The sequence below is a fragment of the Emys orbicularis genome, chromosome 14, assembly GCF_028017835.1.
Source record: "Emys orbicularis isolate rEmyOrb1 chromosome 14, rEmyOrb1.hap1, whole genome shotgun sequence".
NCBI lineage: Eukaryota > Metazoa > Chordata > Testudines > Emydidae > Emys > Emys orbicularis.
Window position 1 is genome coordinate 41,462,873 of NC_088696.1, and position 14,914 is coordinate 41,477,786.

The 14,914-nt window shown below is 44.3% G+C and overlaps 1 protein-coding gene across 1 annotated transcript in view; it reads left to right on the plus strand.

The window, feature by feature from the left end:
* GFOD2 (Gfo/Idh/MocA-like oxidoreductase domain containing 2) overlaps positions 1 to 14,619 on the plus strand; it is a 32,334-nt gene extending 17,715 nt beyond the window's left edge. The window contains exon 2 of the mRNA XM_065416785.1: positions 13,721 to 14,619. Coding sequence (XP_065272857.1) covers positions 13,721 to 14,619 — 899 coding nt within the window. The remainder of the gene's footprint in view (positions 1 to 13,720) is intronic.
* The last annotated feature ends 295 nt before the right edge of the window (positions 14,620 to 14,914 follow it).

Here is a 14,914-nt window from a genome sequence, read left to right on the forward strand (position 1 = left end):
TATCACGACCCTTCCTACATTCAGTGCCCATCTGTTCCAGTCTAACCTATCCCCCGTCACTGTAGTGATTGCTGGCTGTTGTCTGCAAGTCCACAATTAGTTAAGCATTTCAGTTTATTCCTCTTTATTGTCTTTCTTCTAGAAGTATTATTTTTAAGTAGGTGGTGTACTGCTGTAGGTAAGTCCCTTCATTCTGGAACCGGCTTTCCCTTAACAGGATATTATCCCTTCCCACCTCTCATCAGTGTATCTTTGAGCTCAGCCTGCTCAGCCTAGAGACCAGCATTAATGCTTCTCCAATAGAAAATCAACAAGAGATATGGGATTATGGAATATTAGGGGAGAGGAATTGGTTTGTGTAAAGGAGACAGATTTTAGATGAGATGGGGTGCAGAGGCAGAAAGACACAAGACAGCTGATAGGTGCCACAAAGGAGAAGGTTCTTGCCTCAGCAATGGTGCATTTTTGAGGCTGGAAGAGACTGGGACTTGATGAATGGGGAGGAGAATAGTGACAAAGTCCATCTATGGGTATGTCTACACTACAGGATTAATCCGAATTTATATAATTCGAATTTAGGAAACCGATTTTATAAATTCGAATGTATTCGGCCACACTAGGCACCATTAATTCGGTGGTGTGCGTCCAAGCTACCATAGTAGCATCGATTTCCAGAGCGTTGCATTGTGGGTAGCTTTTACATAGCTATCCCATAGTTCCCGCAGTCTCCACCCCCCTTGGAATTCTGGGTTGAGACCCCAGTGCATGATGGGGCAAAAAACATTGTCGCAGGTAGTTCTGGGTACAGCCTCCCCCTCCCTCCCTGAAAGCAACGGCAGACAACCATTTCGCGCCTTTTTTCCTGAGTGAACTCTGCAGACTCCATTCCGCAGCAAGCATGGATCCCGTTGTGCTCCAGAACGCAGTCTTGAACATTATAAACACCTCGCGCTTTCTCGTGGAGTTTATGCTTACACAGGACCAGAAAAAAGAGGCGAGGAGGAGGAGGCGGCGATTGCAGCGCAGCGACCAGCGTGATGAGGACATGGACACGGACACAGAATTCTCTGAGACCGCGGGCCCCGGTGCTTTGGAGATTATGATGTTAATGGGCCAGGTTATAGGCTTGGAACGCCGATTCTGGGCCCGGGAAACAAGCACAGACTGGTGGGACCGCATAGTGTTGCAGGTGTGGGACGATTCCCAGTGGCTGAGAAACTTTCGCATGCGTAAGGGCACTTTCATGGAACTTTGTGACTTGCTTTCCCCTGCCCTGAAGCGCCAGAATACCAAGATGAGAGCAGCCCTCACAGTTGAGAAGCGAGTGGCGATAGCCCTGTGGAAGCTTGCAACGCCAGACAGCTACCGGTCAGTCGGGAATCAATTTGGAGTGGGCAAATCTACTGTGGGGGCTGCTGTGATGCAAGTAGCCAAAGCAATCACGGAGGTGCTGCTACGAAAGGTAGTGACTCTGGGAAATGTGCAGGTCATAGTGGATGGCTTTGCTGCAATGGGATTCCCTAACTGTGGTGGGGCAATAGATGGAACCCATATTCCTATCTTGGCACCGGAGCACCAGGGTACCCAGTACATAAACCGCAAGGGGTACTTCTCAATGGTGCTGCAAGCACTTGTGGATCACAAGGGACGTTTCACCAACATCCATGTGGGCTGGCCGGGAAGGGTTCATGACGCTCGCGTCTTCAGGAACACCAATCTGTTTAAACGGCTGCAGCAAGGGACTTACTTTCCGGACCAGAAAATAACCGTGGGGGATGTTGAAATGCCAATTGTTATTCTTGGGGACCCAGCCTACCCCTTAATGCCATGGCTCATGAAGCCATACACAGGCAGCCTGGACAGGAGTCAGGAGTTGTTCAACTACAGGCTGAGCAAGTGCAGAATGGTGGTAGAATGTGCATTTGGCCGTTTAAAAGGTCGCTGGCGATCCTTATTGACTCGCTCAGACCTCAGCCAAACCAATATCCCCATTGTTATTACTGCTTGCTGTGTGCTTCACAATCTCTGTGAGAGCAAGGGGGAGACCTTTATGGCAGGGTGGGAGGCTGAGGCAAATCGCCTGGCTGCTGATTACTCGCAGCCAGACACCAGGGCGATTAGAAGAGCACACGATGAAGCGCTGCGCATTAGGGAAGCTTTGAAAACCAGTTTCATGACTGGCCAGGCTACAGTGTGAAATTTATGTTTGTTTATCCTTCCTGAAAACCCGCCCCCTTTATTGACTCATTCTCTGTAAGGAACCCACCCTCCCCCTTCCCCCAGCTTGCTTTCAAAGGAAATAAAGTCACCATTGTTTAAAAATCATTTATTCTTTATTAATTGATTATAAAAAGAGGGAGAGAACCTGAGTGGGGTTTGGGAGGAGGATCAGCGGGAAGGAAAAGCCCAGTAAAAAAAGGTTAAGAAAATGGCAGCCTTTTGCTTGGGCTGTCCACTGGGGTGGAATGGGAGGGTGTACGGAGCCTCCCCCCCCCCCCCCCGTGTTCTTACACGTCTGGGTGAGGAGGCTATGGAACATGGTGAGGAGGTAGGGGGGTTATACAGGGGCTGTAGCGGCACTCTGTTCTCCAGCAGCCGTTCCTGAAGCTCCACCAGACGCCGGAGCATGTCTGTTTGCTCACGCAGCAGCCCCAGCGTTGCTTCCCGAATCCTCTGATCTTCCTGCCGCCACCTCTCATCTCGAGCGTCTCTCCTGTCCTCACGTTGGTCCCTCATGTCCTCACGTTGGTCCCTCCTGTCCTCACGGTCACTGGCTTCTTTCCTATACTTGCAAACCGTCTCCTTCCACTCATTCAGATGAGCTCTTTCATTCCTGGTGGATTGCATGATTTCGGCAAACATCTCTTCTCTCGTCTTTTTTTTACGACGCCTTATCTGGGATAGCCTTCGGGAAGGAGGAGGGAGGCTTGAAACATTTGCACCTGCTGGAGGGAGTGAAAAAAGGAGAGAATTTTTTTAAAAGATACATTTTTCAGAACAATGCTTATACTCTTTCACGGTGTATACTATTCACATTACATAGCACATGTGATTTCTGTGCAAGGTCGCATTTTGCCTCTTAATATTGAGTGCCTGTGGCTTTGCTGCTAGAGATCACAGACGCAGGTCCGGGCAACAGAATTCACCTTGCATGCTGCCATGGTAAGCCACTGTCTTTAGGCTTCTGCGCCCTGCTTTCCCACATACCAAGCAAAGCCCGTTGTGCTGCAGTTTTCCTGTTAGCTTGTTTTCTGCTGCTGAAGGTTAACACCCCCCCCCATCCAATTCTCTGGGATGAGTGCTTTCTCCCTCCCCCCACCGCGTGGCTGGTATCAGGGAACATCCCTGCAGGAACCAAACTAACACCCCCCCCCCCCCACCCGCCATGAATTCTCTGGGATGAGTGCTTTCTCCCTCCCCCCACCGCATGGCTGGTATCAGGGAAGATCCCTGCAGGAACCAAACTAACACACACACACACCCCCCACCCGCCATGAATTCTCTGGGATGAGTGCTTTCTCCCTCCCCCCACCGCGTGGCTGGTATCAGGGAAGATCCCTGCAGGAACCAAACTAACACCCCCCCCCCCCACCCGCCATGAATTCTCTGGGATGAGTGCTTTCTCCCTCCCCCCACCGCCTGGCTGGTATCAGGGAAGATCCCTGCTAGCAAAACGCGAAAAGCTCTGGGCCAATCCTCCCCCTCCCCCCCCCTTTGCACTTGGCTAAATGCAGGGAAGGATTTCTTTTCAGCCACAGGCAAACAGCCCAGTAGGAACGGCCACCTCTGTCCCCTTAATTAAATTCCCTTATTTCAACCAGGTTACCCTAAGCGATATCACTCTCCTGAGGATTACACAGCAAGATAAAGAACGGATGTTGCTTGAATGCCAGCAAACACCGGGACCATACGCTGCCAGGCTCTGTCAGGCAATGATACCAGATTACTTGCTACTAGCATGGCGTGGTCAAGTGTCCTACCATGGAGGACGGAATAAGGCTGCACTGCCCAGAAACCTTGTGGCAAGGCTTTTGGAGTACCTCCAGGAGAGCTTCATGGAGATGTCCCTGGAGGATTTCCGCTCCATCCCCAGACATGTTAACAGACTTTTCCAGTAGCTGTACTGGCTGCGAATGCATCCCAAGTGCTCAGGGCAAATTAATCATTAAAAATGCTTGCTTTTAAACCATGTTTTATATTTTAAAAGGTAAACTCACCTGAGGTCCCTTCCATGGGGTCATGGTCTTGGGTGCTGGCTTGGGAGGCTTGGGAGGGTACTTCAGTCAGGGTGAGAAACAGATCCTGGCTGTTGGGGAGAACGGAGAGCTGGGTGCTCTCTGCCAGCTCGTCCTCCTCCTCCTCCTCTTCCCCTTCCACGGAATCATCAGGTGTACCTGATGATTCTATCCCCAGCTCGGAATCCACAGTCAGAGGTGGGGTAGTGGTGGCGGCCCCCCCTAGAAATGCATTTAGCTCAGCGTAGAAGCGGCATGTCCGCGGCTCTGACCCGGAGCGACCGTTTGCCTCCTTTGCTTTTTGATAGGCTTGTCTGAGCTCCTTGACTTTCACGCGGCACTGATCTGTGTCCCTATTGTGGCCTCTCTCCATCATGCCCTTGGAAATTTTTTCATAAGTTTTGGCATTTCGTCTCTTCGAACGCAGTTCTGCTAGCACTGAATCCTCTCCCCATATAGAGATCAAATCCAGTACCTCCTGTACGGTCCATGCTGGTGCTCTTTTTCGATTATCAGCCTGCATGGTTACCTGTGCTGATGAGCTCTCTGTGGTCACCTGTGCTCTCCACGCTGTGCAAACAGGAAATGAAATTCAAATGTTCCCGGGGCTTTTCCTGTCCACCTGGCCAGTGCATGCGAGTTCAGATTGCTGGCCAGAGCGGTCACAATGGTGCACTGTGGGATAGCTCCTGGAGGCCAATAACATCGAATTGCGGCCACACTAACCTTAATTCGGATTAACAATACCGATTTTGACGCTACTCCTCTCGTCGAGGAGGAGTACAGAAATCGAATTAAAGGGCCCTTTAATTCGAATTAAATGGCTTCGTTGTGTGGACGGGTCAAGCGTTAATTCGAATTAAGGCAGCTAAATCCGAATTAAAGTCGTAGTGTAGACCAGGCCTATGATTGCTTATTCCACAACAGGGGTAGCTCTCGTAAGCCCCAGTGCACCACGGGCCCTTCCTGGCAGGAGTCTTTTTCTTTAGGAATCCTACAGTGTAGAGCAGGGGTAGGCAACCTACGGCACTCATGCCGAAGGCGGCACGCGAGCTGATTTTCAGTGGCACTCTCACTGCCCGGGCCCTGGCCACCGGTTCGGGGAGCTCTGCATTTTAATTTAATTTTAAATGAAGCTTCTTAAACATTTTTAAAACCTTATTTACTTTACATACAAAATAGTTTAGTTCTATATTATAGACTTATAGAAAGAGACCTTCTAAAAACGTTAACATGTATTACTGGCACGCGAAACCTTAAATTAGAGTGAATAAATTAAGACTCGGCACACCAGTTCTGAAAGGTTGCTGACCCCTGGTGTAGAGATTAAGGTTAGGAAGGGCTGCCATGAAAGCAAATTGCATTACGAGGGCACTGGGGGGGAGGCTGTATGATCTGAAAGTAATGGTGTTCCATGAGCTCTGTTTTAATGACCCGATTATTGAAAACTCTAAATGTGATTAGTGCCAGGCTTGGATTACAAAACCCCTTTTGGAGGCTAGGAAGAGAGAGGAAGCATGACACAGCTGGGATAGCAGAGCGAAAGTGTCATGATGCATTTAATCCATATTCTAAGGCAAAGCGCCTTCCTATTGTTCCCTCCTTCCTGTTTTGATGTCTTAGGAATCTTATTTTTGTAACAGGAAGTGCATCACTTTCTAATCTCCTGGTGTCAATGACAGGGATTTTGTTAAAAGCATCAAATCCTAATACGGCTGCTCTCACTTGTGTCTCTAGTCCTAACGCTGTCTGTCATCTTTCCTTTGTGTGGATTCCATCTGACCTAGGAGGAAACTTTGCTGAGATGGGACTGAGGAGGCTACCTGCACAAAGATTACTTTATTCACAGGTGACTGAAAGAGATGCAAGCATTTCAAGGGAACATCCTGGAAGAAAGTATCTGGGACAAGTCTGTCTCCCCTTTCCTTCCTCCATAACCATTTCAGAGAATACATAAATCCTCCTGTGATCTCAAAACTCATTACAGTCACTTGTAGCTCAGAGCAGTGTGATCCCCCTGCAAACACCATCTGAGGGGAGCATAAGGAATACAACTGAATGGGTATTAATGAGCATATTGCAAAGTAACTGCACTGTTACCTTACCCTTCATGGGCTCAAGGCATAACCTGGTTAATTTAGGCACGCACGCCCTTTCCCAGTTCCTAGGGCTCGGGGCAAAAGGCACCCACCCTTACCCAGTTCCTAGCACTCAGGGCATAATCGTCTGCGGGTTTGTGGGGCCTTTTACCAGTGAAAGAGCCTTATGCAGTAATATCCTTAACCTCTATTTATTAACAGTTAGCAAAACCGAATACACTTGTTAAGCATGCAATGCTCACCACTCCCAATAAGACAGAAGAACTTTTGGGGGGGCTAGTCAAGATTAGATCATCCGGGGCTCCAGCTTCTGCACAGTATGATTGGCAGTGTGTTGATGTCTGGCCGCTCTGATCGTGGGCTGTGTCCTGGAGTTAGGTTCCAAAGAACTTCCCTTTGGACCCCGATGGTTTATATAGTTAAAACTTGAGTTCTACTTAGCTAAACCTTAACCAACCATTTTAAACTAAAGTACTACAAAACAGTATTTTTCATCAATCTAGTCCATTACGAAATACTTCCTTAACCAATCATACGCCACCACCTTAGTCTATTTAAATCTTGCAAAATTAGTTATGCAACAGACAGAAACAAAGAATCAGACAGAAACCACACCAAGAAACAATAGAGAAGTAGTATAGATTTCAGTCACAATTGTTGAGAAGTGGTTCCTTGCCAGACAGAATGCTATCAAAGTTTTCTTTAAACATCTTAAGCTCTGTTTCTTTACGTGGTGATAGTGGGTACTACACCTCTACCCCGATAGAACACGAATTCGGCTATAACGTGGTAAAGCAGCGTTCGGGGGGGGAGGGGGACTGCGCACTCCGGTGGATCAAAGCAAGTTTGATATAATGTGGTTTTACCTAGAACGCGGTACGATTTGTTGGCTCCCGAGGACAGTGTTGTATGGGGGTAGAGGTCTGTTAGGACAGGACTAAACAGCCCCATATGACATTGTTTTGATGCAAGTTAGTTGGAATGTGAGGATGTGACTCTGCTCCTTAGATCATGGCTGCTGGGGCTCCCTACTGCAGACAAAGGCCTCAGACCTCAAAGCATTGGGTTCACTCTCTGAAAGATGCTGCATTAATCACTTTAAACCCTTTTCTTTACATTATTTTTGACAATTTCTTAGCGTCTCCAAGTAGCTGTTAAAGTGTGTTTCTCCATTTAGACATCAGTTTTCATTATCTTCCTAAAGTGAGAGGGACAAGGTGATGAGGTAAAATCTTTTATTGGACCAACTTCTTTTGGTGAAAGAGACGAGCTTTTGAGCTTACGCAGACAGAGCTGTTCCGATCTGAAGTGAGGGTTCGTGTCCAGACAGTTTTTTCTACTGTCTAGATTTCAAGCAGCTCTTCTGTATGTGGAGCAATTATCTCCACTGAGACGCAGCTGAAACATATTGATTTTATATTTTACTATGACACATTATCTGCAGTGAGCCAAGAAACTACTTCACAACCAAAGAGAGCCTCTCGCCCTATACACGGATCAAAAGGAGTCATTTCAATTATTTTTTGTAGTATTCTGTCAGTGGAGGATCCCTCCCATACTTGTTTGCACCTTCCCCTTTAATGAAGACTGTAGCAGACAGATACTTTTGCTTAGCCTGAAGATTGGCTGGTACTCGGGAGCTCATATGTTGCTCCAAGACCTGGCTAAATTCAATCAGAATAGTCATTCTTCAGCTTTAGGGCTAGTTAGAAATAATCTTTACAGCTATATCATGATGTGAAGTTAATACTAATCTCTTACTTGCCATCCCCCAAATCATATTGCTTTCCATTCCGATAGCAACTTTTAACCTGAATGATTAAAAACGCATTACAATACAGATACATAGATTACCCTGAAATGCAGGATGGTGTAAGGTGAGCAACAGTGGACACAGGGACAAATCACTTCCCATACAAAAAGTGTCTTGACATCTTTTAATACCCACACAGAGCAGACAGGACATCTGCTTTCACAGTTTCATCTGAGTGACCTACACACAAGTAAACTGCATGGGACTGAAAGCAACTCCGAGTGGAACACGCATAGTTTATTACAGTAGAATGATGGGAGATTAATGTACTAGGCAACAAACGCTGCCTAGCCAGAACCTATTAATTCCTGTGATAAATGCTGGCTTACAGTGACTTCAGGATTTTACCTCCAGGAAACTGTTGTCCACCATAGCAGTGCCACTGCTCTTTGTGAGAAGGGAAGGAAAGAGCTGGCAGCAAAATCAAAGATGCTTGATAACTTGAAAGATTTCTGCAGAAAGCTGACTGACGTAACTAGTTCTCTGGTCGCTAACCAGAAATAAGAGTTCAGATTTCTAGCCTGCGGCTTCATAGGGACCTGACAAGGACCTTTCCCCTGTCCAGGGAAGGAAAATATCCAACTGACTTGTTCTAAAATGTTAAACTCTCTTCTTGGTTGGTCTAAAACAGTTTAGGATTGTTTCAGTAGGGTATAAACTTGTTGTAAATAAGATGCCTTACTGGCAGAAACCCTATTTGGACCAGATTAAATCATCAAAAGATGAAAGGATTTTTTAACAAAATATTTAGTCTATTTACTAAACCAGGACACTGTTTTGGAAATACTTGGCTTGGCTTTTGTTTCTCACATGTAGGATAATGATTGTTTACTTTAAAGAGTCTTACGAATGGTATCATTTGATTTTTTTTTCTCCCTCCCTTATAATATCCAATTAAAGGGATATGAACATAACCGAGAATAGTGTTTCCTTGTTCGCTGGCTAAGTAACAAAGGATTTAAAGTGTGGATCCACTCAGAAAAGTAAATCTAAAGAAGGCAGCTTCTTGTGCACAAGAACTAGACTGGGTGTGTATTCAGAGTCAGAGCTGATCCTTTAGTGACCAAACTGAGGCTTTGTTTTTCTTCCTGCGAGCCCTGCAGAGCCAAGGTGGCTAAATGTGAGTGAAGTGGATTCTGTTCCTCCTGGTATAGAATCCGTTATTTACTATGCTGTAGTTGGTGAGGACAAGCCCATTCAAGGCAGTGGAGTTACTGGTGACCGTGTATAAGATAGAAACGGTCTAGCTTGACTCTCAGATTCCAGGCTGAATTTGCACATCTGGCAGTCAGGGAAAAAACAAACAAGTTTTTCACTTGTAAGCTGAGCACCTTTTGAAACAGAAATTGGGAAGAAAAACACGGAGCCCTATGATGCCATTTACATTGGGAAGAAAAACACGGAGCCCTATGATGCCGTTTTTAGAACAGTGTTTCGACTGCTGAAAAGCCTTTTGATCATTAGATTTGCTGTCTTGTTTCTACCCATCACTAAAGTTGCATTTATTCAGTTCCTTCTGGAAGAGACTTAAAACTGTAGAAAACCTGAAGAATATTTGGGTTACCACTCAGTGTCTGCTCAAGAATTTGCTATTTGGAGAAGAGGTGTTCACATTCTTTCAGTATCAGACTAACCTCGTTATCTCCATACTGATTTATACCTGCCTCTGGAAATTTCCATTACTTGCATCTGAAGAAGTGAGGTTCTTACCCACGAAAGCTTATGCTCCCAATACTTCTGTTAGTCTTAAAGGTGCCACAGGACCCTCTGTTGCTTTTTACACATTCTTTCAGGTGACTGCCCGTGACTAGTGTGTTGGGACAATATTGCAGTAGAATATTTGCACTGATGGGTCCCTAAGTGTATTTATTAGAAGTAATGTTTTAGAGGAGTCTTTAACTTTGCTGTAAAATTTCTTTCATGGTTTGAACTAGACATATAATGGCAAGTGCAGATTTCTGTTTGTTCTTGTTCCTATTGGGCAAGAGGAATCAGTCTGTTTAAATGTGTCTGGAAAGTTTAGAAAACCTGGATTCTATGGATTTATTGTTAAAGGGTCTAACTATAACCCACAGAAGGTTTTGAGGTCTAAAAAACCTGCCTTCAGTGAGATTAAAGAACAATCTGTTTAGTTTATCCAAGAGAAGGTTAAGAGTTGACTTGATCATGGTCTGAGTACCTGTGTGGGGAGAAGAGCTCTGATAGTAGAGGGCTCTTTAATCTAGCAGACAAAGGCATAACGAATTTGAATGGCTGGAAACTGAATCTTGACAAATTCAGGTTTAGAAGTAAGGTGCACATTTTTAACAGTGGAGGGCAATTAACCTTTGGTAATTAACCAATTTACCATGGGATGTGGTGCACTGAAGTCTTTACATCAAGACTGGCTATCTTTCTAAAAGATATTCAGTCAGAAGTTAATGGATTTGATGCAGGAATTCCTGGGTGAAATTATATGGCCTGTGTTATGCAAGAGGACAGATTAAATGATGACGTTGATCTCTTCTGACCACAAAATCTATGAAAAGCAAGGACATTCTGAAATAAGAACCAGAATTCACTCCCAGTGTGGAAGGGCTTTCAGACAAGTGGCTGCTGTCACTTGCCTTCTTTTTTTTTTGTATTTCTTATGCCCCAAATGCTGAAATTTGAGTCTGACACCTGTTAATGTTTTCAGGTTTTAGGCAGATCTCTAATATTAAACAATGAGATATTGCTCAGTATTTCATCAGAATAGGCATTGGGATAAGGGTGAAACTATGCTATTGAATGGTAGAGAATGGAGAGTTTGGTTGAAGTTTACAGTGGAGTTGTATGTGCTGTATTCTATTTTGTAATCTATGAAGTTGCATGTCATGCACATGTGCACACATAACAAGGAAGGATCCAAGTGTATGTTGAAAGTGGGTATTACATACGAACGAACATAAGAACGGCTATACTGAGTCAGATCAATGGTTCATCTATCCCAGTATCCTGTCTTCTGACAGTGGCCAGTGCTAAGTGCTTCAGAGGGAATGAACAGAACAGGGCAATTATCCCCTGTTGTCCACTCCCAGCTTCTGGCAGTCAGAGGCTAAGGACGCCCAGAATATGGGATTACATCCCCGACTATCTTGGCTAATAGCCATAATGGACCTATCGTCTATGAACTTGTCTAATTCTTTTTTGATCCCAGGTATAGTTTTGGCCTTCACAACATCCCCTGGCAACGAGTTCCACAAGTTAACTGTGCATTGTGTGAAGAAGTATTTCTTTTTTTGTTTTGTTTTGTTTTTTTGTTTTTTTGTTTGTTTTAAACATGCTGCCCATTAATTTCATTGGGTGATGCCTGGTTTGTGTGTTTTGTGAAGGCGGGATAGCTCAGTGGTTTGAGCATTGGCTTGCTAAACCCAGGGGTGTGAGTTCAATCCTTGAGGGGGCCATTTAGAAATCGGGGGCAAAAATCTGTCTGGGGATTGGTCCTGCTTTGAGCAGGGGGTTGGACTAGATGATCTCCTGAGGTCCCTTCCAACCCTGATATTCTATGATTCTATGATAAGGCATAAATAACATTTCCTTATTTGCTTTCTCCACACCATTCATGATTTTATATGCCTCTTTCATACCACATCTCTTTTCCAAACTGAATAGTCCCAATCTTCTTTTGAGATAGGGTGACCAGAACTGCGCGCAGTATTCAAGGTGTATTCAAGTATTCAGTGGCATTATGATATTTCCTGTCTTATTATCTATCCCTTTCCTTGTGGTTTTTAACATCCTGTTAGGTTTTTTGACTGCCGCTACACATTGAGCAGACCTTTTCAGAGAACTATCCACAATGACTCCAAGATCTTTCTTGATTGGTAACAGCTAATTTAGATCCCCTCATTTTACATGTGTAGTTGGGATTATGTTTTCCAATGTGCATTACTTTGCATTTATCAACATTGAATTTCATCTGCCATTTTGTTGCCCAGTCACCCAGTTTTGTGAGCTCCCTTTGTAACTCTTCGCAGTCTGCTTTGGACTTAACTATCCTGAGTGATTTTGTGTTGTCTTTTTTGCTATCTGTTGCCTGATCTTTAGATTATGTATTAATTATATTGATTACTTAAGAATCCGCCATTATCACTTTGAGGATTGACATGTTCTTGTCCCAAGATCAGGACCAGTAGTATTTAAATTATTATATAGTTGGGAACCCCGATGTGCACAGTTGTAACACTCACACTATAGGAACTCTTTTATACTTACAAATCTAGTTTATTAATACATTTAGCACAGTCACAAACACCCCAACTTAGTAAGATAGAGAGATGATAGAATGTACATCTGCACATCTATATACTCACACCATCCCTTGCAGAACAACCTGAAATGTTAGCCATCATCTTCCTTATCACCATCACCTTCCCCATCATCACCAGTGGCCATCACTCTGGCACCTCCCAAGGACTACATCTGTCTCCTACTGCCCCTAGGCTGGGATGCCACTTTTATAATATGTTACGCTGACGCCGCTATGTTTGATGCATATTCAGTAGGGGATTTTTCCCTTTTTCCTTATTTGTATTTCCTCACCTTACTAATGTTGAAGTGTCTTTTTCCTATAGGTTAGTATATCAATGATCTCAACTTATTATATACATCAATTCGTTACCATGGCCATTTTGTGGTTAGGTATCACATTTTTATTTCTGTCCTAACCAGTTATTTTGATTCTTTCCAAGTTCCAAGTTGTGGTGTATCTGTTAAGTTTAAAAGGATATGAACTTAGGAAAGCCCCTATGCCAACCTGCTTCAATGCATCTAGCTATGGCAGAGATTGCAGCCATATATGGACCTTACGCTTTATTTCATCACCATCTTTAGTTGAAAGGTCCCAAACATGCGTATGCTAACTTTGTCCTAGCTTAACATACCAAACGTGGCTTGTAGGTCCCTTGGTTATAGCCAAATATAAACCTATTATAATAAAACCCATAAGAAACTTATAAGAAAAGGTGTGTGTGTGTGTGTGTGTGTGTGTGTACAGAGAGAGAGAGAGAGAGGCTAGCATTAGATGTATCTTATGTGCTGGTTATGTACATCAGTTAGTTCCCAGGACACCTCTGTGGTAGAATCATGTACCCGTGGTCAAACCTCCCCGTAAACTCTATTTTCAGCTGGGCCATTTATCTGTGCAAAGTTTCTGTTCAAAGTTTATAGGCCTCAAGCCTTATGCTAACTTGTTGAAGCTAATGTCTGACAGGGTACAGGCCTGTAGGTTTCTTGTATTACTGCTGAATCTAATGCAAAGCAGAATATAATAAAGGCGAGCTAGTCCACTTGGCTACACACCTCACTTTACCCCTTTTTCCAGCTCATTTATGAATCTGTTGAACAGAGCTGGTCCCAGGAATTGTTGACAATGCTCTGTATGTTTGATCTTGGCACATGCTTCTAGACAAAATAGTTGATGCTGTTTAGTAATTTTAAAAAATGAAATGGAATCTGATAAGTGCGTTTAGCTTAACTGCACAAGCAAATTACCTTCAAAGCAATATTTTGCCTCCATGGAAGAATTTTCACGTCTTTCTTGTTGTCTGCAGGTATTGGGAAGAATGTAATCTGTGAGAAATCTGCTACCTCTGTGGATGCCTTCAGAATGGTTACAGCTGCCAGATATTACCCCAAGCTGATGAGCATTGTTGGTAATGTCCTCCGTTTCCTGCCTGCCTTTGTCAAAATGAAGCAGTTAATAGAAGAACACTACATAGGCAATGTGATGATCTGTGATGTGCGAGTGTACTGGGGAAGCCTGCTCAACCACAAGTACAACTGGATCTGTGATGAACTAATGGGAGGAGGTGGACTGCACACAATGGGCACCTATATTATAGACCTCTTAACTCATCTAACCAGCAGGAAGGCAGAGAAGGTCCATGGCTTGCTTAAGACTTTTGTGAAGCAGAACGCAGCTATCAGTGGAATCCGTCATGTCACTAGTGATGACTTCTGCTTTTTTCAGATGCTTATGACTGGAGGTGTCTGTAGCACTGTGACTCTCAACTTTAACATGCCTGGATCATTTGTTCACGAAGTCATGATTGTTGGGTCCACAGGTCGCCTTATAGCTCGTGGGACAGATTTGTATGGGCAGAAGAATACAGCATTCCAAGAGGAACTACTGCTTACAGATTCTCTGACCATCAACACAGGCCTTCTGGACAAGGGGTTTAAAGACATCCCCTTGCTGTACCTGAAAGGAATGGTGTACATGGTGCAAGCATTGAGACTGTCTTTCCAAGACCAGGAAGACCGTCGGACATGGGATCACAAACCAGTCTCCATGGCAGCCTCTTTTGAAGATGGCCTCTATATGCAAAGTGTAGTAGATGCCATTAAAAAATCCAGCAGGTCTGGGGAGTGGGAAGCTGTGGAAGTGATGACTGAGGAACCAGATGCCAATCAAAACCTTTGTGAGGCACTTCAAAGAAATAACCTATAAAATATAAACATTCCTGGTGTCCACTATGGAAAATGAGAACAGTTGAAGATGTCCAGACATAGCTATAGAAGTTTCTCAGTTTTTAGGACATGTAGGTTCTTATTTAATACTTTTGGTTTTTCATACTTGTGGGTAAAACATGTCATGGTCTGATGAAACTGTTCCTCCCTGGGCAGATTATTTTGTTTTTAAACTCGTTTAGAGAGTTTTAAATGTTTTTGGGTTTTGGTGGGGTTTTTAGTTTGTTTTTTAAAGCTGAATTTCTGTTTTGGAGATTGTTAGGAAAACTTGAATT